This window comes from Pterocles gutturalis, unplaced genomic scaffold (assembly GCF_000699245.1).
Source record: "Pterocles gutturalis isolate BGI_N339 unplaced genomic scaffold, ASM69924v1 scaffold793, whole genome shotgun sequence".
Taxonomy (NCBI): Eukaryota; Metazoa; Chordata; class Aves; order Pterocliformes; family Pteroclidae; genus Pterocles; species Pterocles gutturalis.
This window is the reverse complement of record NW_010122614.1, coordinates 15,112-38,879: the sequence shown is the minus strand read 5'-3', so window position 1 is coordinate 38,879 and position 23,768 is coordinate 15,112. Positions and strand designations below refer to the sequence as shown.

Sequence of the window (23,768 nt, the reverse complement as noted above, 5' to 3'; positions counted from 1 at the left end):
AATACGAAAAGTAGTGGAATGGTTAAGACAGACCACAGTACCAAATGGAGATCAGGAAGGAACAAATTGTAAAATTACTAGTTTTGTGATCTTCAGATTCAAAGAGATCTACTAACCTAATTAAGCAAGTCAAACTGTCATCAGTGTCCTTTCAACCCTGTGCTACTTTTGATCACCTTATGCAAGGGAATACTGAAATGCTTAAAAGAAAAAAATCTGTCAGGCCTTGTCATCTAAGAACAGTAAAAGAGAAAAAAGATGTGTTCATAGGTAAGGGAAATCTTCATGCCCAAAGAGAACCTGAAAATGCTTTTGATGTTGTCAGTTCAGTAGTTATTATCAGTTTCCCTTGCTGAATGATGAGAAGTAAAAGAAGACTGTAGATGCTGCTGACATCAGAAGTGAAGCACTGAGTGGAATTCCAAAATGTTGCTGAAAAAGGAAACTAGTAACCCAGGCAAAATTCATCCCATTGGGAAAATAATAGTGACACGGAAGAAAGTTGTTTGAATGTCCCCTTTTATATATCACATGTGTGACCTGAATCTTTAGTATTGGCTGGCCTTTTACAATGTCTGCTTTTGTTTTGCTTTGCCTGCTTTCATTGAACTAAATATTAAAGCCTGGAAGCATGTTAAAATGTGGAATTTGAAGCGCGTCTCTGTTCTGGCATTGCTCACCTGCTAGTGTGAACCACTAACTAACAGTTTCCAGCAGTGAAGATAATGTGGAAAAAAGTTTTTAACCTATAGAAGGTGAATTTTCTCACATGTTGTGACATAACTTTTCATTAGTTATTTTGCTGACCTCACCAGCGAGAAAGAGGTATCTGAGGCACGAGGCTATGCTGTTTAAGGTATATTTGAAATGTAGGAGGAAAAGACACAGATGATGGAAAACCTGTGATTCAGTCTGGCTTTTAGCAAGTTGTACAGTGATGTTTTGCATATTCTGCAAATGAAGATAGTTTTTGTTGTTGTCTTTGCAGATAATATAGTCAAAGTTTTAACTACCGTTCTCACAGAAATAGCAGTTGGAAGCTGGATTAGAAGTGCTTTATAGACAGTGCGTTTCTAAGAGAGCCATGGTATCTGAGCTGAGAACATACGTTAGCTTGGCATAAGCTTTCCTCTCCCGTATCTGATTTGCTTATAGATCATGTACAGGGAGCCACACATAGCTTTTTCTGATAAGCTGTGTCTTGTTTGTGCTGTCAGATTTCTTGAGACAACTATAATAGCTACCCATAGGGTGACTCTAAAATTTGTGGTGATAGCATGTACATGGCCATTTTCTACCTGGATGTGCAGTTGGTGAGCTCATTTGGCTGTGGCTGACAGATATTTAAGCAATTCAGACCCTTCTTTCTACTACATTCTTGATGTCCTTGTTTTTCTTGTATCTGGTACTGAAGAAGATACAGAATTACTCTGAGATAAATAGCTCAAGTCTTTGATATTCTGTATGCAGCAGAGGTAGTCATGAAGATAGGGGCTGAGGGTTTTTTCCCTGTTCGCACTAGGTCTTGAGGTCTTGGATTCCGATGCCTGGTCCCGACTGATCTGTTTTCTCTGCAGCTGGAAAAAGCTTAGAGCTCCTTTTGACCTTTGCACTTTTGAAAACTGGTTATTTCTTTTATTCTGTAGAACACTTAAGCTCAAGGTGAATGGAAGGAAAATCATATCTTAGAGTTGGTGTCTTGTTTATTTAGCAGACTGCTGTGTACAGTGCTGTCATTATTTGCAAATGAACCTATGTTTCTAATACACTGCCTTAATGTTGAACTTCCTGTGTGTGAGTAGGCGATTGTGGTTGTTTTCTCAGGGTAGACGATAATGTCATTTTGATATTAGTGTTGGAAGTGGGGACAAGAGCCCCTAACATTTATTCTTTTCCTTTTTGTTCTTCTCCTTAACCTAACAGTAAGAAGAATATACGAAAGCAACGCATGAAGATCTTATACAATGCAGTTCTGGAAGCTCGAGAGCCAGGCACAGGCAGACGGCTCTGTGATCTGTTTATGGTTAAGCCATCCAAAAAGGACTATCCAGACTATTATAAAATTATTTTGGAGCCTATGGACTTGAAAATGATAGAACACAACATCCGCAATGATAAGTACCCAGCGGAAGAAGCCATGATCGAAGACATGAAGCTCATGTTCCGAAATGCGAGGCATTATAATGAGGAAGGCTCCCAGGTACTGCTTTGATTCTGCAGTCGCACTTGCCTCTCTGCTTTTTTGCAGACATAGGAGTTATGTTAGGATGGTTTAGCTTCAACTATTACTCACATTATTTATGATTATTGGTTATGGAACTGAAATAGAAATATGACTTTTTCTTTCTGCTGACATTTTAAATTCTGTCTTCTTCTGTAGTTGTATAAACATGAAATGCAACACACTGCTTTGTGAAGGTTAGACTTATTTCCTGTTAACTAAACTTATTCCTTCCCTACAAAGAATGTCAGCTGGATGTTTCCTAGTGTGTTTTAAAAAAAATAAGCTGGTTACTGAATTCTCATTATTCATCCTCAGTTAATCATGTGAAGGTGTTTGCACAGTGAATGGTCATCTGCATGTGATTCGGAGCTGAGAACCTCTGAGAAAGGATGTCTTAGCTGGAAATAAACCAGCTTTGTTTTCATGGAAGTGGAGAGTGTGGGTGATCAAACAGAAGACATGACTTGTTTAGTCTAGCAAAAGGAGTCTGAAAGGAATATGCTTTTCACTTACAGATATTTTGTAGGGTGTTTCTCTATTGTGATGTTTCTCAGCCAGCAAGCATGATGCTATGGAACAGAGTAAGAGACCTCCAGCTGTTTCTAACGAGGAACTTGATCAGCTACTGTACAAGACTTTATGCTGAGGTTGCGTTCACCAGGGTGACCCAGGAGGACTGTTCTAGTCCTGTGTACCTTGATGGCATCACAACAGTTCAAGAGATCTTTCATTGCTCAGCAGAGTGATTTGATGAGGAAGTTCATAAGACAACTGCACCTTGTCGTTTCATAGTCTCTGGAATAGAAATACGGCTTAATTGGATAATTTATTCAGGGTTTATATCTCCCTGATTTAGATGGTGTTCATCAGTTCTGATCACCTGTATAAGTCTACTGAGGGTGTACATTTGAGAAAGAAGCCCTTCTTTTAAATCAACTACTTGGTTTTGCATTCATCTTTTTCAAACTAACATTTAAATGTTTCTTGGAGACTAGTTCTAAACTAGTCTAAACACAATAAACCTTATTTTGTTTTGGTTTTTGATTACTTTACTGATTAATAGGTATACAATGATGCCCATATGCTGGAAAAGATCCTTAAAGAAAAAAGGAAAGAGCTGGGACCCCTAGCTGAAGATGATGATGTTGCATCCCCTAAACTAAAGCTAAGTAAGGCAACCTTGTACATTGCTATGCATCATGTCAACACTTATGAAAACCCAACAGTACAAATTAACAAATCTTCCTTTTAGAACAGAAGACACGATCTGCAAATTTACACTGACGTGCAAAGTAGAATTACATTTTCAAAATCATGACAGCAATGATGTGTTTTTATGTGCCTAAAAGGAAATTTAGTTGTTGTATATAGTGCTTTCTAAGAAAAGTAATTTAGAATGAAGAAAGAAAACTGAGGAACAGTTGGAATGACTGGCCTTTGGTCATGTGATGTTATCCAAAGGCTGGATGCTGCATTATGTGCTTAGTAACGCTTCATTAACACGCTTAATGTGTGCTTCTGGGATTGCTTACAAGTAAGGTGCTTCTCAAACTGAGTAAAGCTCTTAATTTCCCTGGTCAAATGTCTGGGATTTCCACAGAATGATAAAAGAAATGTGCGCTTTATTTGGAAAATTGTTGAAAGCCATGAAAAACATAAAAAATTGCATGGGGGGGCTTAAAGAAAATAACTGCACACAGCCCTTTTGAAAGTGGTAAGGTGGAGGTAGTAGAGAATTCACAAGCAGAGACTCTGCAGTACAGTAACACAGATCCTGAATGAACCAAAAAACTAAATCTGATTGATAATCTCGTGGGAGGCCTTATTTTACTTTTTACCTGTAATAATCCTCTCTAATTTGGCATAAACCTTTCATAAAGGAATCTGATAGTATTTAGAATGCTTAATTTTAGTGATAGCAAAACCCCTGTGATGGCTGGAGAGAGAAATTAGTGCAAGGCTAGTGAGACCAAATTGTATTTAGAGGAGTTATTAATAACGTTAGGTAGGAAAAGATGTTTTCCATGCTTACGTCTGAAGAGACTTTCACCAAGTGGACCACATAGGAACATATAATACTGTGTTTGCCAAAAAGAACATTTAAAAAATATTAATATAATTATGAAAAATAAAGGAAGCTGCAGTTTGGAATGGGCTCCATGTTGTGAGCCTTCTGCTCATGCCATAAAGTGGTTCTTCAATAAGCAATTCTCCAGTGGAAAGGAGATGGACAAAGAAGTGTGCAAGCTCTGGTTTTGTAATTATTTTTTTTTTTTCCTTTTTGTCTGCTTAGGTAGAAAAAGTGGCATTTCTCCTAAAAAGTCAAAATACATGACTCCAATGCAACAGAAGTTGAATGAGGTGTATGAAGCAGTTAAAAATTACACGGATAAACGAGGCAGACGACTGAGTGCCATCTTCTTGAGGCTGCCATCTCGGTCTGAGCTTCCTGACTATTATGTCACCATTAAAAAGCCCGTTGACATGGAAAAGATCAGAAGTCATATGATGGCAAATAAATACCAGGATATTGATTCCATGGTAGAGGACTTTGTAATGATGTTCAATAACGCTTGCACATATAATGAGCCAGAATCTTTGATTTATAAAGATGCTCTCGTCCTGCATAAAGTTTTGCTTGAAACTCGGAGAGAAATTGAAGGAGATGAGGATTCTCACGTGCCCAATGTCACTTTGCTAATTCAGGAACTTATCCATAACCTTTTTGTATCTGTTATGAGCCACCAGGATGACGAGGGCAGATGCTACAGTGACTCCTTAGCTGAGATTCCTGCTGTTGATCCCAGCTTCCCTAATAAACCTCCTCTGACTTTTGATATTATCCGAAAAAATGTTGAAAATAATCGCTATAGAAGATTAGACTTGTTCCAGGAGAATATGTTTGAGGTACTGGAGAGGGCAAGGAGGATGAACAGGTGAGTGAAGACATATTTTTCAGGTATCCTTTGTCTTATCATGTCTTATCACGTTAGACAAAGTCTGAAGTTGTTTTTAAGGTGTTTGCTTTCCTTGTTATGGGTGTTCAGAAAAATGAATGTCAAAAGCTCTATCAGGTCTTCAGTGAAATGTATGCTTTCGTTTAAAAAAATTAAGAAGTTAGGTTTCTGCCGTGAGATAATTTTGATGTTAATCTTCCAAAGGCACAACCTCAAAACCAGGTTTGTGCTAACTTTCAAATTGAAAAAACAAAGAGGAGGAGCTGTTCACTAGCTGCTTGACACTCTTGGAGCAATCACAGTTTTTGCACAATATTACCATAACTCGTACAACCGTGAACACTTACAACTTCTTGCAGTGTTTTATTTAAATTAAGTATGGTACTTGGGGGTGTGCGGGTGAGATCTTGACTCTGAAGGAGAGGAGGTAAAAATTGATGTTAAAACATCTACGAACAGGAGTATAGGTAATTCAAATAAGTCAGTTTTGTTAATAATAATGTTATTACTTAAGTTTTGAGAAGTTAACAGGTTGTAAAGGTCCAGTGGCAAGTAGTTTTGGTTACAACCAGTTACTTTTGATTTTTCTGATACTTCAGGACCAGTATATAAACTAATACAAACTGACAGCAGAGTAGCAAGTGGAGCATGGCTTGCCAGTGTCTGCTGCTCTTTGTTATGTGTAAGCACAGAAATCTATTGGTAGAGTGAAGCTTTAGTTTTGTCACTAGGTGTGGCAATTGGTATGTGTTTAGGATCCTGTTTGACTCTGCACAAACAATGTCTCTACCCTGTTGTATTTATTTTTGTACAGGACTGATTCGGAGATTTACGAGGATGCAGTCGAACTTCAGCAGTTCTTTATTAAAATTAGAGATGAACTTTGTAAGAATGGAGAGATTCTTCTGTCACCCGCTCTCAGCTACACCACCAAGCATCTTCACAATGATGTAGAAAAGGAAAAGAAGGAGAAGCTGCCCAAAGAGATAGAGGAGGATAAGCTCAAAAGAGAGGAGGAGAAGAGAGGTAGCTACTTTATTTTCATTAATTTTACATGTATTAATTGAAAAACGTACCTATGCATAGGATGTATGCTCTGCTGTTGCTGCAGCTTCACCTGCTGAAAGGACCTTAAGAGTCTGGTTGTCCACCAAAGGTCTTGTACTTTAAAGTCATGAGAGATTTATTTTATTTTCATCCTTACCAGCCATGCCAGACAGCTTTAAGAAAGACATGTAAGTAGATATTAATCTCATGTAAACTCTTTAATGAGAACACATTGGGGTACTAGTAGTCTTATTTCAAGGATATTATAAAAGAAAACAATAGTTATTTACCGTAGCTTTCTGCTGATAATAAACTTAGCCATGACTATTCCAGTTGACCTGTTAGTTGTTTCGTTTTATTAGTTTCTTGATGTGCTGATGGTGTTGTCTATGATCATGTGATCATGCTTTTAACACAGCTAAAGAAATGGTATTTAAGTAAGCCTTTTGTATTTCTTACTTTGCTACTGTTGAGTGTGAAGAGAAATGGGCTTGCACTATTTTGTAGGGCAAGAAACCTATTGTGGAGGTCCTTTGTGTTTCACAGTTCCTGGATGTTACTGTCCATGTAATCCTTGTGGAGCATGTCCAGGGGCATGAATAAAGCTTTCCAATTGCTCCTTTCCACAGGTGGAAGCAGTGTTGTTGGCTTTGTCCTTGAATTGTCTTTATAACATGGTTCGTCTTCCTGCATAGCACTAGTGTCAGCAGCAGGAAAGTCTGATTGCTCCGGCCAGGCTCAGTATTATGAGAGGACAACAACTGTGGTGCCCTTTGTCTGTCTTCCTTTGAGAGCTAAAAACCCCAAAGAGAGCAAAACATGCCTTTCTGAAGGCTTCTGAGCTCAGTGCTGTCGTTGAGTTCCCTTTCACTCACTAGGAGTGCTCAATAAAATTAAACTGAAGAAGGGAAACCCAGCCTTCAGCAGCACGAGTAGCAGAAAGGCTAACGTCACAAAAAACCCTTCCTTCACACTGAAAGTCAGTGACAGAGGGACGCATCAGGTGTCATGTGGCACTTCTGTACTCAGCAAAGGGTGAGGGCATTCATACCAGCGGTCTTGGCTAGCATGGAAATGTGGCATTGCTAACATTTATTTTTCCCTTCTGGAAATAAGAAGCTGAAAAGAGTGAAGATTCTTCTGGATCAGCTGGGCTGTCAAGCTTGCATCGGACCTACAGCCAGGATTGCAGCTTCAAGAACAGCATGTACCATGTAGGAGATTATGTGTATGTGGAGCCTGCTGAAGCCAACTTGCAGCCCCACATAGTGTGTATTGAGAGGCTGTGGGAAGATTCAGCTGGTAAGGATGTCTTTGCTATAAGAAAACAATATGGTGAAACTTGTTATTATTACTATTTAAAACTTCCAATTTGAGCTTTTTCTGTGTAGATGTTGTTTGTTTTATTTGCAGAAGTATTTTTCTTGTTTCTGAGTTGCTTTGTTCCAAAGAATGTTACAAATATAAAGTTCTTGGATCAAGCACATGCTTTTTTGTTGTTCATCTCTACCATAGCATCCCAGATAATAGGTTTTTCTAAGTGGGATGTGCTCCTTTTAATCTAGGCACAGAAAAACACACAGAGTTTTTCTGTTCTGAGAAGTCTGAACCAAAGCTGGGCACATTTAACTGCAAAAGTTCCACACAACAACTCAGTTTCAAAACTTGCCTTTGTTAAATGTCAGAATTGAGCTGAATCTTGCATTTCCTAGGCCAAATCAAGCCATAACAAGTACTATTTTGGTTTTTCTTATCAGTGATGCCTGCTGTTTGCAGCAGGTACTTCTCCTAAGTGTAAGAAAGGCTAGAGATATGGCAAGACTATCAGGTAAGCGTGGTGCACTCTCAGCAATCCTGGAAACTGCAGTTGCTGAGAACTACAGTGGGGTATAGTGGATTTAAGCATTTTGGTCGCACTTTTAAAGGGATGGAACAGATGTGTTACAAGGATAGATTAAAAAGACAGCAACTCTTAAATTTGGAGAAAAGGAAGGTAAGGCAGGATATAATTAAAGTTTGCAAAATCATGAAGTGGGTAGATAGGGTGAATTCAGAAATACTATTCAGCAAATCCAGCAGTAGTGGAGTTAGAGAGCACTCATTGACATTAATACATCAGACTAAAGTATGTGAAAGTCTTTAGCTTTTTAATACAGTGGATGCTGAGCCTCCTGGCTTCCCCAGGAGCTTGTGGAGGCGGACTGTATCAGTGGGTTCAAAAATGGGTGAGACAAGTCCCTGTACAGCAGGTCTAAACCAAATAATAAAGGGAATAACCTGCAAATAATAGCCCAATAAAGAGAATAGCTCTCTAACACCTGTAATGTGATGACTGTAGAAGGAGTGGAATGAGTCACGGAGAGTGTCCAAGAATTCTCCTGTCCTGCTCACTCAGCTGGATACAGTGTGTTTGGGTAGATGCACCATTGGCCAGTTGGACAGTTCTTATGTTTGTTTGTCTATAAGGGAGAAAGTGGATAGCACTTTTTATTCTGGTTCGGTCTACAGATTACGGATTTGCCTTCATTTAGAAAAATAGTACATACTTGTAACTTTATAAATCTTTTGTTAACAATTTGAATTTATCACAGCGTAACATGGACAAAATCATTCTTAAAAAAACTTGAAACCTGTTATCCAAGGTTCTTCAAGTAGTCAGGTGATTGTTATGTAGACTTTGAAGCCATTTCAAGGCTTAAAAGTCAAGATTTATAAGTAAGAGTTGATTCCTCCTTTATTGTACTAAGTCAGGTTTTACTGGGGAAGAAACAATTGTCAGGCTTTTTGAGCAGCCTAGTTTTCCGTACTGGAAAGAGTTAAGGAATCTTGTCCTCTTTTAAAACAGTTTGTTCTCAGCATAAATGACTACATGGCTATTTGATTCATCAGCCAATCTATACTTGTTTTTTCTTACTCATGTACTAGAGAATATGCCGTTTGACATATTTTTCTCTTTTCTTTCTCCCTTCTCTGTTTTGTTTGGGTTTTTTTTAAAGGAGAGAAATGGCTCTACGGGTGTTGGTTTTATCGACCAAATGAAACTTTTCATCTTGCAACACGAAAGTTCTTGGAGAAAGAAGTTTTTAAAAGTGACTATTACAATAAAGTTCCAGTTAGCAAAATTTTAGGCAAATGTGTGGTCATGTTTGTCAAGGTGAGAGACTATTCAGACTGATTTGTTACGCAAGTAACATGTTCTCTACCGTTTTCTTGAAGAGCTGTAGGCATTCTAACATAGAGACAGTCTACTAATACTTAAACAGGACTTGCTCCTGTGTACTATTTGTATTCTTCATTTTCTTTATGAGATATATAGTTCATCCAAGTGATGGTGTTTCCCAGTACTGGTTGGTTTGTAGAATCATATGCTTATTAGATAATTAGCTAACTGATTTTTCAGAGTGTGCAGTAGAGAAATTACAGGTAACTTCTTAAAGGTTCACATAAAAGCATGTAGGTTTAGGTTTGGTAGAGAGGGAGATTTGAATGGCTTGGTAAGAGGATGAAGTCTTTCATCTGTCTCAGGCTTCATTCCACATTGTCCTTGTGCTGGGGATTTCTGACTTGTTTGCAACATACCTATCTAAACCAGTTTTTTGAAGATAGCGTGTTTGTATGGAACAAAGTGCTAGGCCGCTGAGTACATGAATGGGTGTTACGGTCACGTATCAATGAGCATGGAGCTTACTTCCCCCTGCCCCCCAAAAAAAGCTTTGTAGTTGTGTCCTCTTTCCAAGTCAAAGCTCAGAAAGCTTGTGAGGGTGGTTTTAGGCTACAGGTCTTGTACTTGTTAATGTATCGTTTTAGTAAACAAATAAAACCTAACTTTTTCTCTCATGATAACCTGTACTGAATTTAGCTTCTTCTCTAAAGGTGGATTTTGTTCTTGTTCACTTTTAATTTTTAATATAACTTGTATGTCAAACTGGAAGAAAAAAACTCAACAGAAAGGCTTTATTAGTCTAAAAGCATTTCTGACAGAAATGTAGAAAACAACAGGAAGCATGAGAGGGAGTTAACTGTCTGTCTGTGGGATGTGGGATGTCTGTGTGTGTTGCTGAAATATTTAAAATTATTTTCTTCAATCTGCAGGAATATTTTAAATTGTGTCCTGAAAACTTCAGGGATGAGGATGTCTATGTCTGTGAGTCACGTTATTCTGCGAAGACAAAATCTTTCAAAAAGATTAAACTGTGGACTATGCCTGTAAGCTCTGTAAGATTTGTCCCACGAGATGTACCCCTGCCTGTGGTTCGTGTTGCTTCTGTATTTGCTAATACAGACAAAGTAGATGAGGAGAAACATGCTGAAACACTGGAGGACAGTAAGGTGGGAGACAGTATCCTTCATCTGGAAAAGGTATGTAAGATAACAAGTGGAGGATCAATTTATGCTTGACAGATAAAGAATGACGAAATGTGAGCCCTCATGACGTTGGTTTCACAGCATCCAGACACAATAAAATATAAATAAATATAACATTTATGTTATAAATTATGGTATACATATTTGTAAATGAATGCAAACATAATATAAATGGACTAAACAGAAAATAATCTGTGTACATATTTGTCAGATTCTACAAATGGTTTCTTGTGATCATGTGAAGGGGTTGTTTTGGTTTTTTTTACCACTTCAAAAAAGAGAATTACACTTTTACTGTAAAGTTTGCCTTAAGCCTACAGAATCCATAGAACTAAAAGTCTAGTTTTAATTCATGGCAATGCTGACATGCTTTTATGATGTAGCATTTCAGTAAAATGGTCAGTAGCTAGGCAGCAGTAAGCAATGCATAATATTCTGTTGTTTGTGACCTGTTTATGGTTGATAACTGAGCAGTTTATTGTCTAAATGCTGAAGAATGTTTCTGCCCAACATACTGGGTAAAATAGTTTTTCTATTTTATTTAGAGTCATAAAATAAATAAATTTAAATAAATGTATTAAATTTAATAAATTGAATTAAATATATCTAAAATAAATTTAGAGTCGTAAAATAAATCCACTTTACACTGAGTTCTCTAACAGAACCTCAGAACAGAATACTCAGCATGCTCATTGTCAGCTTTAATCGGACACTTAGTATATATTATTGTATTTATTCACATCATGATAAAAGAAGGAATTATTTTTACCGAGAGAATGAAAACTTCTAGAGTCTTTTCCTTCCACGCCCTGGGGAGATAGCCTGTGTTTTCATTGGCTTTCTGTAATCCTACACTAAAAGATCAAATGAGGCACAATGTGAGTTTTTTACTAAGAAGTAAGAAATTAAATAAGGCTAGTGATATGAATTTGCAATCAATACCTGGAGTGTTTCTATTATTGTATATGAGAGTTGGATCATTTAATTTCTATATATGTTAACTTGGCCATATACTCAATTCTTACCTCTTAAACATGTTACTGTGCTCTAGAACAAACCATCAAAACAGGCTGACAAGGCTTGGCTTGGCCTGTTAACTTCAAAGCAGTAGAACAAAAAAGGACGTGTAAATTCCTGTTCTGGCAAAATTACAGCTCTTGCTTGTGACATACATGGAGGGTATCTCTGTCTTTGCTATTTCATTTTTAAATTTCAAGGCCCCTCACTTTCACATGTACAGTTTTGTTTAGTGTTTACCTGTTATTGGTAACATAAAGATGGAGCAAAGTCTTTTACTTGCATCTGACATCTTTTTAGTTTGGTTTTCCTTCTTCCACAAGTTGCTAAATGCATGTTTTTCTGCAGGACAAAGAAGATGTTCCAGTAGAGATGTCCAATGGAGAACCTGGCTGCCATTACTTTGAGCAGCTCTGCTACAATGATATGTGGCTTAAGGTTGGGGACTGTGTCTTCATAAAATCACATGGGTTAGTGCGACCGCGGGTAGGAAGGTGGGTGCAACTTTTTTATTTGCGGTTTGTTTCTACAAAAATAACTTGGACAAAAACTAGTCTTCCTGAACAACCTGGTGCGTCCAGCTGTCTCATTTAGGAGGGACAGCCTTTCATTTGTGTCAGCGGTTTGGTTTTCTTTCCAGAATTGAAAAGATGTGGGTGCGAGATGGAGCTGCATATTTCTTTGGTCCAATCTTTATACATCCTGAAGAAACTGAACATGAACCAACTAAAATGTTCTACAAGAAGGAAGTGTTTTTGAGTAACTTGGAGGAGACCTGTCCGATGACTTGCATTTTGGGTAATTATTAACCGCTTTAAATCCAATGGGCGCTCTTTCTTTTCCTGTACAATGTGAAGTGATTTATAGCTATGTGTAGACTTGATTCCAAGTATAATCTTTTCATGTTGAGTGGGGGAGGAGAGATTATTCAGTCCATTTCTAATATGCATTCCTGTCTTTGGGATGTGTAGTGAGAATTTTCACTATAAGGAAGCTTTCTTACAATAAGGGAATTGCATGTATGATATCAAAGTGAACATTGTCTGCAGCCAGAGAACAGAAAATGCCATTATTCCTGTGTATTAATGTAATTATTCCAGTATGTGTTACCGGGAAAGCTGGTCCAGAAGGAGGTTGAAATTTTTTTGGTTTGTTGCATAAGACGATGACTATGTACTTTGATTTGTAGTTACGATGCTGTGCTATAGTTACTGACTAGCAGGTTGAAATTTTTTTGGTTTGTTGCATAAGATGATGACTATGTACTTTGATTTGTAGTCATGATGCTGTGCTAAATATAGTTACTGACTAGCAATCATGGGGTTTTGTTATTTTGCAGGTTTTCTTGTTATGTAATAAAATACAAAAGCTGCATTAAATTTGTGTAGGTTTCTCTTGAGTGGGATTATTTAACAGGGATATTGACTGGTGTATTCTGTAGTTGAGCCAAGTACTGGGAATCTTCCAGAATTACAAGACTGGCAAAAACTTGAGTTTCCACAGTTTTTGTAAAATGCCCGCAAGCGGGGCTGCCTTCTTACCCAGCTCTTTCATTTCTGCAGGCAAGTGTGCTGTTCTGTCATTCAAAGACTTCCTGTCCTGCAGACCAACAGAAATCTCTGAAAACGATGTTTTTCTTTGTGAGAGCCGCTACAATGAAAGCGACAAACAAATGAAGAAATTTAAAGGGCTGAAGAGGTTTTCACTCTCTGCGAAAGTTGTAGATGACGAAATATACTATTTTAGGTAAAAATGTGATGAGAATGGGGGAATCCCCTGAGTGCTTTTCTGTATTGTGGTGGACGGAGCCTGGTTGGCAGCTAAGCCTCCACCTAGCCACTCGCTCACTCCCCCACAGCAGGATGGGGGAGAAAATTTAGAAGGGTAAAAGGAAGAATAACTCCTGGATCAAGATAAAGACAGTTTAATAAGCGAGGCAAAGCTGCACACACAAACAAAGCAAAATAAGGAATTAATTCACCACTTGCCATCAGCAGGCAGATGTTTGGCCGTTTCCTGCAAAGCAGGCCCTCAGCGTGCGTGGTGGTTACTTGGAAAGACAAATGCCATAACCTTGAACGTCCCCCCTTTCCTCCTCCTTCCCCCAGTTTATAGCTGAGCACGATGTCACACAGTATGGAATATCCCTTTGGTCAGTTCGGGTCAGCTCTCCTGGTTGTCTCCCCTCCCAACTTATTGCCTAGCCCCAGCCTGCTTGCTGGGGGGGCAGAGTGGGAAAAAGAAAATATATTGACAATGTGCCAGCACTGTTCAGCAGTAACTGCACCATCGATGTGTTACCAACACTGTTGCATCACAAATACAAAATACAGCACCATATGGGCTACTATGCAGAAAATTAACTCCATCCCAGCCAGACCCAGTGCATACATAAAAGTCGTAGTTCTAGGAGAAGATGAAGTCTTTTCAGGGTCTTAATATCAGTGGATGTTTTCTTTGTCTTCTCCTGTCTTTAGGAAAAGCTGTTATGTTATCAGATTGGTAAACTCTCTTGGATGTTGTTAGAATACTTAAGTCCTCATTAAGGGTTATGAATAGCTTTCCAGTTAGTGAACTTTGATATTAATAAAAATATTAAGCTCTGACTAAGGTAAAATGTAAAATCTAAGGTATACTGTTAGGTATACATGTATTCTCATCTGCTTTTTGTCTTCCTCCTCCACCTTTCAGAAAACCCATAGTCCCTCAGAAGGAACCATCTCCACTACTGGAAAAGAAGATTCAGCAGCTAGAAGCGAAATTTGCTGAGTTGGAAGGAGGCGATGAAGACATGGAAGAGATGGGAGAAGAGGAAGGAGATATGAGTGAAACAACCTCTATGCCTCAGCTTCAGACCCCGTTAGCTAGTGAATTGGATATAATGCCTTATACTCCACCACAGGTAAGGATCTTCCTTGAGAAACCTTTTAAACCTTTATATTCCACATTCTTTCCTCAACCACAATAAACAAAGAAACAGTAACATTTAATCAAGTACACAGAACAGATTTATGCTTCAGTTTACGAGTCTATGGAATAAATTATATGAAACAGTTTTGGCATATCCAATATGATATCCAGGTGATAGTATTTAAGTCCATTAAAATATTTGTAAAGGAAATCATTCAGTTGAGGAAAATCTAGGGTACATTTTTGTGTGATATGTTAACGTTATTTCTGATTAGTAGATTTTCTATTACACTTGTTCAGAAATATCAGGTCCTTGAGTTAAATATAAAGTTGGGCTGTAAGGGTTGAATTGTGATTCTCCGTTCACCTAATGCCCATTTTTAAGCTTTTCCTTAAATTTTGAAAAAAGATAGAATTTTAGGTGTTACATTTTTGCTACATTTTTGGAAAATGCTATGTATCATCCTCAAAGGAAAAAAAAATCACTTGAGTTACCATTCTAATCTGGAAATAAGATCTTGTTAAAAAAGTTAGAGGAGCTGGATGTCCTAGAAGTTTTAGTGTTAATTTTCTGATAAATGGATAGGAGGTAAATGAGGAATCGTGTGTGGTTATATGCTGGTTGAACGTGTCATGAATCATTGCTCTTGCTTAAATGGGGGACCCTGGGCCCCCTTCCCTCTCTTGCTGTCTTTCTTACACAAGCCCTGGTATTTATGTAACTGGGTATCGAAGCAGGGTGAGGAACTGCTTAAATGGGAGTGACCTAGGAGGGAGTTTCAGACACTTCTGTAGCCAGCAATGTGGATTTCTGCTGCATTACACTGATCGTGAAGTGACAGCCTCATTGGTAGTTGAAGAAGTGATGTGACCCCTGGATAGAATAACTGTCTTTGGATGTCATGAGTAGGAGCTGATGAAATTGAAAGCTTTAGCTTGGTTTGATTGTGATTTTTGCCATGTGGGCAGATCACCAAATGCGTTTTCCAATGCAAGGTTGTCTCGCTGCACTTGTTTTGACCTGCTCAGTTTTGTGAGTAGCATGAAAACTCTTGCGGAGTGTTACAAATGTTACCAGCATTAACCAACTAATGTAACACTTTAGGAAGGGGAAAGTAACTTTTTATAAGTCAAAGTGTTACCATTGTTAAGCATGGAAGTGGCCAAAAGCAGTTTAAATAGGGATCATTGGACATGAAAGATGTTCTCAAACTGCCTTCTGCAGCATTCACTGTCTTTTGATTTCCTTTGCTTTTTGTCTTTCTTTCTACATAGCTGTGTTCTGCTCAGATTCCCTTGGGAAATTTTATTTAAATATTCATATATAATATGTCTTTAAAAGAGGTTGATAGTTGCATTATTTTTTTGTTTGTAATGGGACAGTCTTGCAGAGATTTCGGGATGACTGGTGAGCAGTCAGGCTCAATGGATATATCCTTTAGACAGATGTGAACCCTGAAGTCTAGAACTTGAAGTAGGAAAAAAAACCAAACAAGCAACAAACCCCACCCCCTCAAAAAGAAAAAAAAAAAAAAAAAAGGAAAACTGAAAGGGATCAACAGCAAGGCATGTACACAAGTGTCCTGGCCCATTTCTCACACTGCTGATTTGGAAAGAAAATGCATGTTGTGTGTGAGCTGGCATTCAGAGCACAATGTAACTCTGGTGGAGAGGTAACCAACATACAGCCCAGAAATAAACTTTCTTCTTCAGATAGTCTGTTCTATTTGTGTCGCTAGTGAAAAGTGTCTTTTTAAGCAGAGCTCCTAGGTGAAAAGGCATGTGTTTGCTTCATGTTCTCTTAAGTGTATAGGATTTTATTTAACAACTATTAAACCCCAGAACTTGTAAACTTTTTTTCTCCTGATAACAAAGAAGTCTTACTACACCTAAGGACAAAAGCAGTTAAGACAAGTGAATGTGTAGTATTGTGGGGCTTGACAAATAGGTGGCTGAAGCTCTTGTGCTGCAGTTTGCTGTGAATCAAATGGAACCTAAAAAGTAAAAAGATGCAGAACTTCATTTTTTGCTTTAACAATATGGCTGAGAAAAGGCATAAAAGGGAGTCCTGGTTTACCTGGTTTATTTCTTCTCTTAACACATCTAATATGTGCAGTTATCTGACTCAAATGGGAAAGATTCTGTTCATTTTAAAATGTTTGTATCAGAGATGTAAAAGAATGGAAAATACAAGAGCAGAATTCTTACAGTTTCTCAAAGTCCCGTTTGCCCTTCCAAACTGATGGGTAGGCTTTTACGTTAGATTACTGTTGCAAAGCACTGTAAAGACAAAACCAGCTGATTAACCTGTATCTATACAAGTGCAGATGTGTAAGAGGCCAAAATATGTCATAAGATGTTTCTGTTTCTGAATTGAGAACTCTCTCTGCCACTTTGGCCTTGCCTGAGAAGCCAGGCTGAGTTGTACGTGCACAGGTGTTAACACAGAACCTGCTTGGAGTTTGCTTCACTTCTTCCATCTTGGAGAACAGACCTAGAAGTCTTCCTTGTCTTGTTGTCTTTAGGTTCATAATGAAAACATTAAGGGTGGATTGCGATTTGAAAATAGAGTGAAGTTTGGAATAATGTACAAGTATGCCTCATTAATCCAGTGCCTGGCTTAAATTGATGAGCAAGACTTTTTAACCATCTTGGTGTCTCTGAAGCTTTGTTTTTAGCTGAGAGAAGACTGTTGAACTGCAGAGCTCAAAGTGGCAAGTAGGAGTTAGTAACGTGGACAGAATTTCAGGATAGGAAGAAAGCAGTTGCATATATTTTTCTTTCCTTTTTTTTTTCTTCCCAGTGGGTGTTTTGAAACAATTACACTTTTCAAGATGTGAGAAATTTGTAATGTTCAGGATATGAGAAGGGACTTTTGAGGTTTTTGGTGTGCTGATACGTTTGTGGGCCGTATTGATCAGAGTGTGGGTGAATTCTGGTCTCCTGTGACAGATATAGGTGGAAGGAGCCTTCAAAAGGGGGGTTCCAGCTGTGGTATCTCAGTGGTTGTCAGAATAGGTTAAATTTTTTGATGGCTGGAAACATCAAGGAGCTCTCAACAGAAGCATCCATGGTGGGAAAAGCAAAGGAGCAGAATTTTTGTTACTCATTAACATATAGAATGTGATGTCAACCTGTTTGTGCAGGTCAACAGTAATCACCAAAACTGGGCTTGGGTTTTTCAGGGAGAAATGGCTACTTATGTAATGAGAGGTGAACACCAGAGAGAAAGGAAAGTCTGGCAGGCAAAATAGAGAGCATATTGTGGTTTTTTGTTTGTTTGTTTGGGTTTTTTTTTGTTTTTGGGGGGTTTTTTTGTTTTTTTGCCTGTGTACTTTTCATAAGCATGTATGTATGCTCTTGGCATGTATCGGTAGATGCAGTCTCTCTTTAGGGGCTGAAAGGTAGAATGGTCCTTGTACAAAGACATTCAAGAGAAATGTGGGAATATTGTAAAATACTGTTTCTTACAGCTTGGAATTTTGTATGTCGAGAAGCTTCCCTTTGTACACTTGTGGTCATAACTGCTTTTTCTCACAGTCCACTCCCAAGTCTGTTAAGGGCAGCACCAAGAAGGAGGGATCAAAGAGGAAGATCAACATGAGTGGGTACATCTTATTTAGCAGCGAGATGAGAGCTGTGATTAAGGCTCAGCACCCAGACTACTCCTTTGGAGAGCTCAGCAGGCTTGTAGGAACTGAATGGAGAAACTTGGAGGCAACAAAGAAAGCAGAATATGAAGGTAAATAAAAACTAACATGCTAAACTCTTTTCTGCTTATTTTTCTTTCTCAGCGTGTTCATTACTGTTATTCAGATGACAGGTTTGATAAAAGAAGAGATTTATGTTTGAGTTCTGGACGTACATTAAAGAGAAGTTCATATTGAGAGATAACTGAAGAGGAACAAACAGCATGTTTGAGTTATGTAGTACACAACTGATAATTTAGACGTCTTTGCCACAAAAGGGGCAAAGTAAAGGGGCATGAAGCCCCTGAGCTAGAAGTCAGTTGGAAAAATGGTTTGTGAAAATTTCCTTAAAAGGAGCACTGGGGGGAATTTTGGACAAGAAGCTCTTCAGACCTGTAGCAGCAGGTAAGAAGGCTTACAGTGGAGTGGGAAAAGTTTTTTGATTAACAGTATTTAAAGTCCTGAAAAGCTTAGGTAGAATAAAATCAAGGATACAGAATCTGTTACTGTACTGTGAATATGACCTATTGTTCAGTCTCAGTATTAATCAACTGTTGTAACTGATCCTGTTGAGAGGTTTCATATCCTGAATTCAGCCCAGGAATATTTCATAGGCATGAGATACCTAAGACCTTTCTCTATTTCTTTCTTTCCTACTAATATTGGTCATTGTGTTTCAACTTTATTTGATTAAAATAAGATACAATTGATCCTTAACAGCAGGCCCTTACCCAAGCCAAAAATGTCTTAACATCCATAGTTACTGCTCCAGTTAATAATGTGTCAACACTGCAAATATAAAGCACATTTCAACACTGTAAAAAGTCGTTGCTGAATTAAGTTATAACTTTGGTTTTCTAAAAATGAAATTTGATAGGTTTTCTGCATACTCATAACTTAAAGGCAGCTTTGAACTTCAAACTAGAAGTTTGCATGCTATCACTTTCCACCCTCAACTCTCTCAGTCCTTTCCAAATTTGCAGTAGTACCTCTTTGCAATTCTGGAGAGTAATACAGCACCACTTGGCTATGTGCAAGTTTTCTTTGCAAATGCTGTGAAGGGATATGGTAATGCTCTTTCTTTGTGAAAATACTGTGGCCTTACTTTTGTCCTGTTGTAGTTTCCTTTTACACCCTTCTAGGTGCACGTGGTATCTTTTTACTGACACGTCCCTCCATACAGCCTAATTCTTAAGCAGTAGGACGGCTAGCATGTCATCGCTTCTTAGCTTAGAGCAGCTTGACGTCTTGCACTTCTGCAGGAAGACATAGCTACAACGTACTGATAGCAACAGTGTCTGTCCACTGTGTTAATGATTGCCTAAGTGCTTCCATTTTAATTCTCTTTTTCACTTAAAATTTTACAAAGCTTTTGTTTTTTGGGCTGCAGTTTCTTTGGCTTGGTGTCTGCCCAGAACGAAACTTACTTTTATTTGTTTTTGAGGGGTTGGGATGGGGTTACAAATCATCCAAACTGTGTTTGCTTACCATGTGTGAAAGGAGAGAAACTCCTCTCCTTCCACTGTGACGAGTCAACATTCACATGCTCTCTAGTATGGACAGGGAGCAGGGAACAGGCATGGTTTGACACCTCAGTGAAAAATTGCCATTCCGTGGTTTGGTGAAAAGTAGTTTGCCTTTTAGATCCATTTTGACCAACTGAAAATTTCATTTGGTATATGTGCAGCGTAACAGTTGTTTTATTAGTAATAGTTGAGCAAAGAATAGGCTGCATTGGAAATGCCTGCATGGCTAACTGCATTGTGAAAACTCCTCAAAATAAAATAAAATTAAATAATGCATGGGGTTGAGGTAAAGGCCTGTTTTAAGGAAGAGCTCTGTTCAAAGTAGAAGGTCTCTTTCTTGTCTCTTGAGAGGTGTTGGAAATGTTGTTTGAATGGTCTCAAGTCCTGGCCTAAATGATTTGGGTTTAGTATTGAGTATTAAGGTGAATGCTCAAGGCTGAGCTTTTAGGCACCGGCTGCAGTTGCCTTTGGTGGTATTGTTTCATCTGTTAGTTCTGTGGCAGTCACAGAGTGGGTAGAGACTAGGTAAAACTCAAGTTCTGTCCTACATCAGGTCCATCTTGAAGGCCCAGCACGCCGAAGTCTGATAAAACTTATTGCTTAACAGTAATTTCTCAGTCATCAGTGTGTCTCCAGAATTTTTGCTTTTGTCTGATCTTTTTTTTTTTTTAGCTGGCCAAAAGTAGGTGAGCATCAGAACAGCTGCTTCATCTTTTCCCCGAATGCTTGCTCTGCTCTGAAGAGGATTATCTCATTTTTCTACTTCAGGATCTACTGTTAAATGTCTTGTGTATTTTGTGTTCAATCACATATGTATTGCCTGTAGTAAATTTAGGAGTTTCTGTGCGTCGTCATCTCTTCCTGAAATGACAGAAGTGAAAAGGAGGAGGGAAATGCCCTTGGAAATGAAACTGGTCTTTCAGTGTATGGAAACAGTGCTAGAAAATGCACAAACAGGTTCTTCAGGAGACAAACATGTGACAGACGTTTGAGGTCATATGCTAGAGAAAACAAGTAATGCTGGCAGGATGCATAACTTAATCTCCTTGATGAACAACTTCTTAGCCTTTGTTTTACAGAGGACCTTGGTTGCTGTTTTAGTGGCAGTTTTCATCTCTCACCAACCGCAAGAGAACGTCTAGCCCTGCATTCACTGTTACTAAAATTTGCTGGAGATGTATGCTGCATTCATTTATTCTTTGTTGTTCCTCAGTGCGTCAGTCAGATACAACGTTCAGAGTAAACAAATCGGCAACTTGCATGCCCCGAAAGCATCTTGAGTGGGCATTCAGTATATCTCCTTCTTTTGTTTGCTACGTCTTTTTTTTTTTTTTCCTTTCTTCTTCCCATGACCCTTTGCTCCTCCCTTATTATAAAATTATCCTCTGGTCAGATTCCCCTGCAGCAGATCTTTTGTTCTTGCAGTCACAGTGAGAATCTTGACTGAGATAATGACCAGATTCACCGTACAAAGGACACACTTGACCTCCAGTGAGCAGCACAATGTGAGTTAGACATCTTCAGCCAAAACAAAACAACTAAAAAAAGAAATAATAGCTCAAAGGGAATCAAAATGGGGAAAATGACAGAAGGAGGCAGAGAAAAATATTTTTGGTTCATCAAACTGCTGCTTGTTATGTTCCAAACACTAAGGACCTATCTACACTAGGGAAACTTCGCAAGTGCATCCCAACTTTGCCATCACTTTTCAGCTGCATCAGTAGTAAAACCTATGGGGAGCCTACGAATAAACAGGCTACTGGCTGGCACTGCTATCTTCATCTTACCTTAAGGCATGTCTGATAGATGTGGTGCCTAAAAATTCCTGCCGCAGCTGGTAGCGGATGTATGCGAGAGCAGCCAGCCTGGGCTGTAACTGGTTTAGCTGAGCGAGTAGTGTCAAAAGAGGGAACGTTTTGCCATGTTTTCCTAGTGCAGACCGAGCCTAGTGCTGGACTGCTGCTTCATGTTGGTAACACTGGTGTTATTATCAAATTTGTTCTTTGACTTTTTAAATTTTTATTTTATTATTTACTTTTTTTTAGAAAAAGATAAAACTTTGTGGAATATTTTTCATGAAAGGTTCTCTAAAAGTCTTAGCTGCAGCCACATGAAATCAAATCATATACTGTATAAAACGATTAATCTGTTCTACTTTATATTTGACTCAACTATGCCAGTGTTTGACTAGTCCTTTTTAATGAACAGATAATATTTTGAAATTCTGGGTTACAAAACAGAACTGAAAATCTAAAATACTTTTACAGAGCGGGCAGCTAAAGTTGCTGAGCAGCAGGAGAGAGAGCGAGCAGCACAGCAGCAGAATTCCTCCCCCCGGGCAGGCACTCCTGTCGGGGCTCTTATGGGGGTGGTGCCGCCACCAACACCAATGGGAATGCTCAATCAGCAGTTGACACCCGTTGCAGGTAAAACGTAGGAGCTATGACCATTTTTTCCTCATCCACTATATCAACCCCCTTCATAACTCTGAACACTCTCTTGGGTCACTTTGTTCTTACGGAAGAAAAAAGCTCAACCTCTTCAGTCTTTCTTCATAATGAGTATACATAACTGCAGCAGTAGCCTGGTAGAACCACGTTACTTGCTCCTGTAGTGAGTAGCCTGTTGAAAATGCAGGGGAAAAAGGGTCCTCCTTTTTGTGGTAGTCCTGTTCTGTTTGTGTGCAGTCATGTTTATTCACTCTCCTTTGCAGAGTTCATGTTTAGCCCTGCTATGGCAGGAGGGGAGTGAGCCTAAGTACTCTTCTAGTGCATGCAGCATCAGTGGAAGTTGTAAAGTAGGAGGCAAATTATTTATATTTTTTGTAGTCAGGAAGGTGAGAAGCAAATAGAACCCAAACCAGATTTTAAATCCAAGCAAAAGCTTTACAGAATTGCTGATTAGACACTGGTAAGCAGAGCAGACTAGGATCTAGAGCCATTGCAGAAACAAATACGAAATGCCAGCATTGCTGGTTTTATCAGGTGATTTTCAGAATAGAATTGAGCTTGGAGTGCTCTTCCAGAAGGTCCTTGTTGCTGGGTGCTGTGCTTGTTACCAGTCGTAGTCTGATTTGAGTTCATAGGGAGCATGGTCGGAGTAAGTATTTTCAGAATCAGATCGAAGACAATGTAGTCCACTGGAGATTCTTGTATGGGAATTGGCCGTATGTTGGTGAGAAGATGAATTAGGTATGACCTGATAGGTTGTTTTCCTTTGCCCATTTCTAATTAAAGTCACTAGATTACTTCAGTCAAGGTCAAAATAGTGCCTAGCAGGTAAAAAAGAGTATTTGGAGGTTTTGAGTTTGGGGTTTTTTTAACTTTCCCGTCAGGCATTCCAATTATTCCATTTATTCTTTTGTCATTTTTCTTTTTCTTTCACGTCTCACAGGCTGTGGCCATGTTAAGAGCTGACAGCCTGAAGCGTTTTTCATCACAGTCTCTGAATCTCTTTTCAGTAAATAGGCTGCATGGATGTTTAAACTGAAGGCACATTCTTTATTTGGTTCCTGGTCTCCAGATTACAAAGCATTTGTTTATGCTGAGTTGCATTTTTAGTTTGCTTGGTTTTTTTTTTTTTCCACTTTGTTCTTGAAAACTTTTCTCTGAACTGTTTGCAGTTGGTGTGTGTTTGTGTGTGTGTACACATATCTGTGTATATATTAAGAAAAAAAAAGAGGAAGAAAAAAAAGGGGTTCTCCAGTGCTGATCTTTTTTTGTGAATAACGTACTTCGATCTAGAACATGTAGAAACATCGTCCTCTTGTGGTTGTGTTTTCTTGGTTTGCTTCTTGGTTTTTTGACATTGAGTCACTTTTCCAATTTTTTGGAGGTAGGTGTTGATGAGCAGTAAAGTAATACTTACTACTGACACTTCCTTAAAACTTTTCCAAAAATGTGCATTCTGCAAACTACACATGCTAACTTATGTCCTGCGGCAGCCTCCTCAAAAGCAAATCTGTATTTAAGACCATCATCTTGTTCAAGCGGTTAGACATTCAAGTCTCTTCACTTTGGCATTGTGAAATACT

At 38.6% G+C, this 23,768-nt stretch overlaps 1 protein-coding gene across 2 annotated transcripts in view; it reads left to right on the top strand.

Annotated features, from left to right (window-relative positions):
- The window catches only part of PBRM1 (polybromo 1), a 56,478-nt gene that overhangs the window by 25,730 nt on the left and 6,980 nt on the right, over positions 1-23,768 (top strand). The window contains exons 13-24 of one of the 2 annotated variants that reach the window (XM_010077555.1): positions 1,924-2,200; positions 3,288-3,393; positions 4,518-5,160; positions 5,996-6,207; positions 7,345-7,530; positions 9,225-9,382; positions 10,321-10,587; positions 11,959-12,104; positions 12,251-12,408; positions 13,173-13,356; positions 14,302-14,512; positions 18,061-18,262. In XM_010077555.1, the coding sequence (XP_010075857.1) occupies positions 1,924-2,200; positions 3,288-3,393; positions 4,518-5,160; positions 5,996-6,207; positions 7,345-7,530; positions 9,225-9,382; positions 10,321-10,587; positions 11,959-12,104; positions 12,251-12,408; positions 13,173-13,356; positions 14,302-14,512; positions 18,061-18,262 (2,750 nt within the window). Of the gene's footprint in view, positions 1-1,923; positions 2,201-3,287; positions 3,394-4,517; positions 5,161-5,995; positions 6,208-7,344; positions 7,539-9,224; positions 9,383-10,320; positions 10,588-11,958; positions 12,105-12,250; positions 12,409-13,172; positions 13,357-14,301; positions 14,513-18,058; positions 18,263-23,768 lie in introns of both variants that reach the window. The other variant, XM_010077556.1, reaches the window with a different exon arrangement.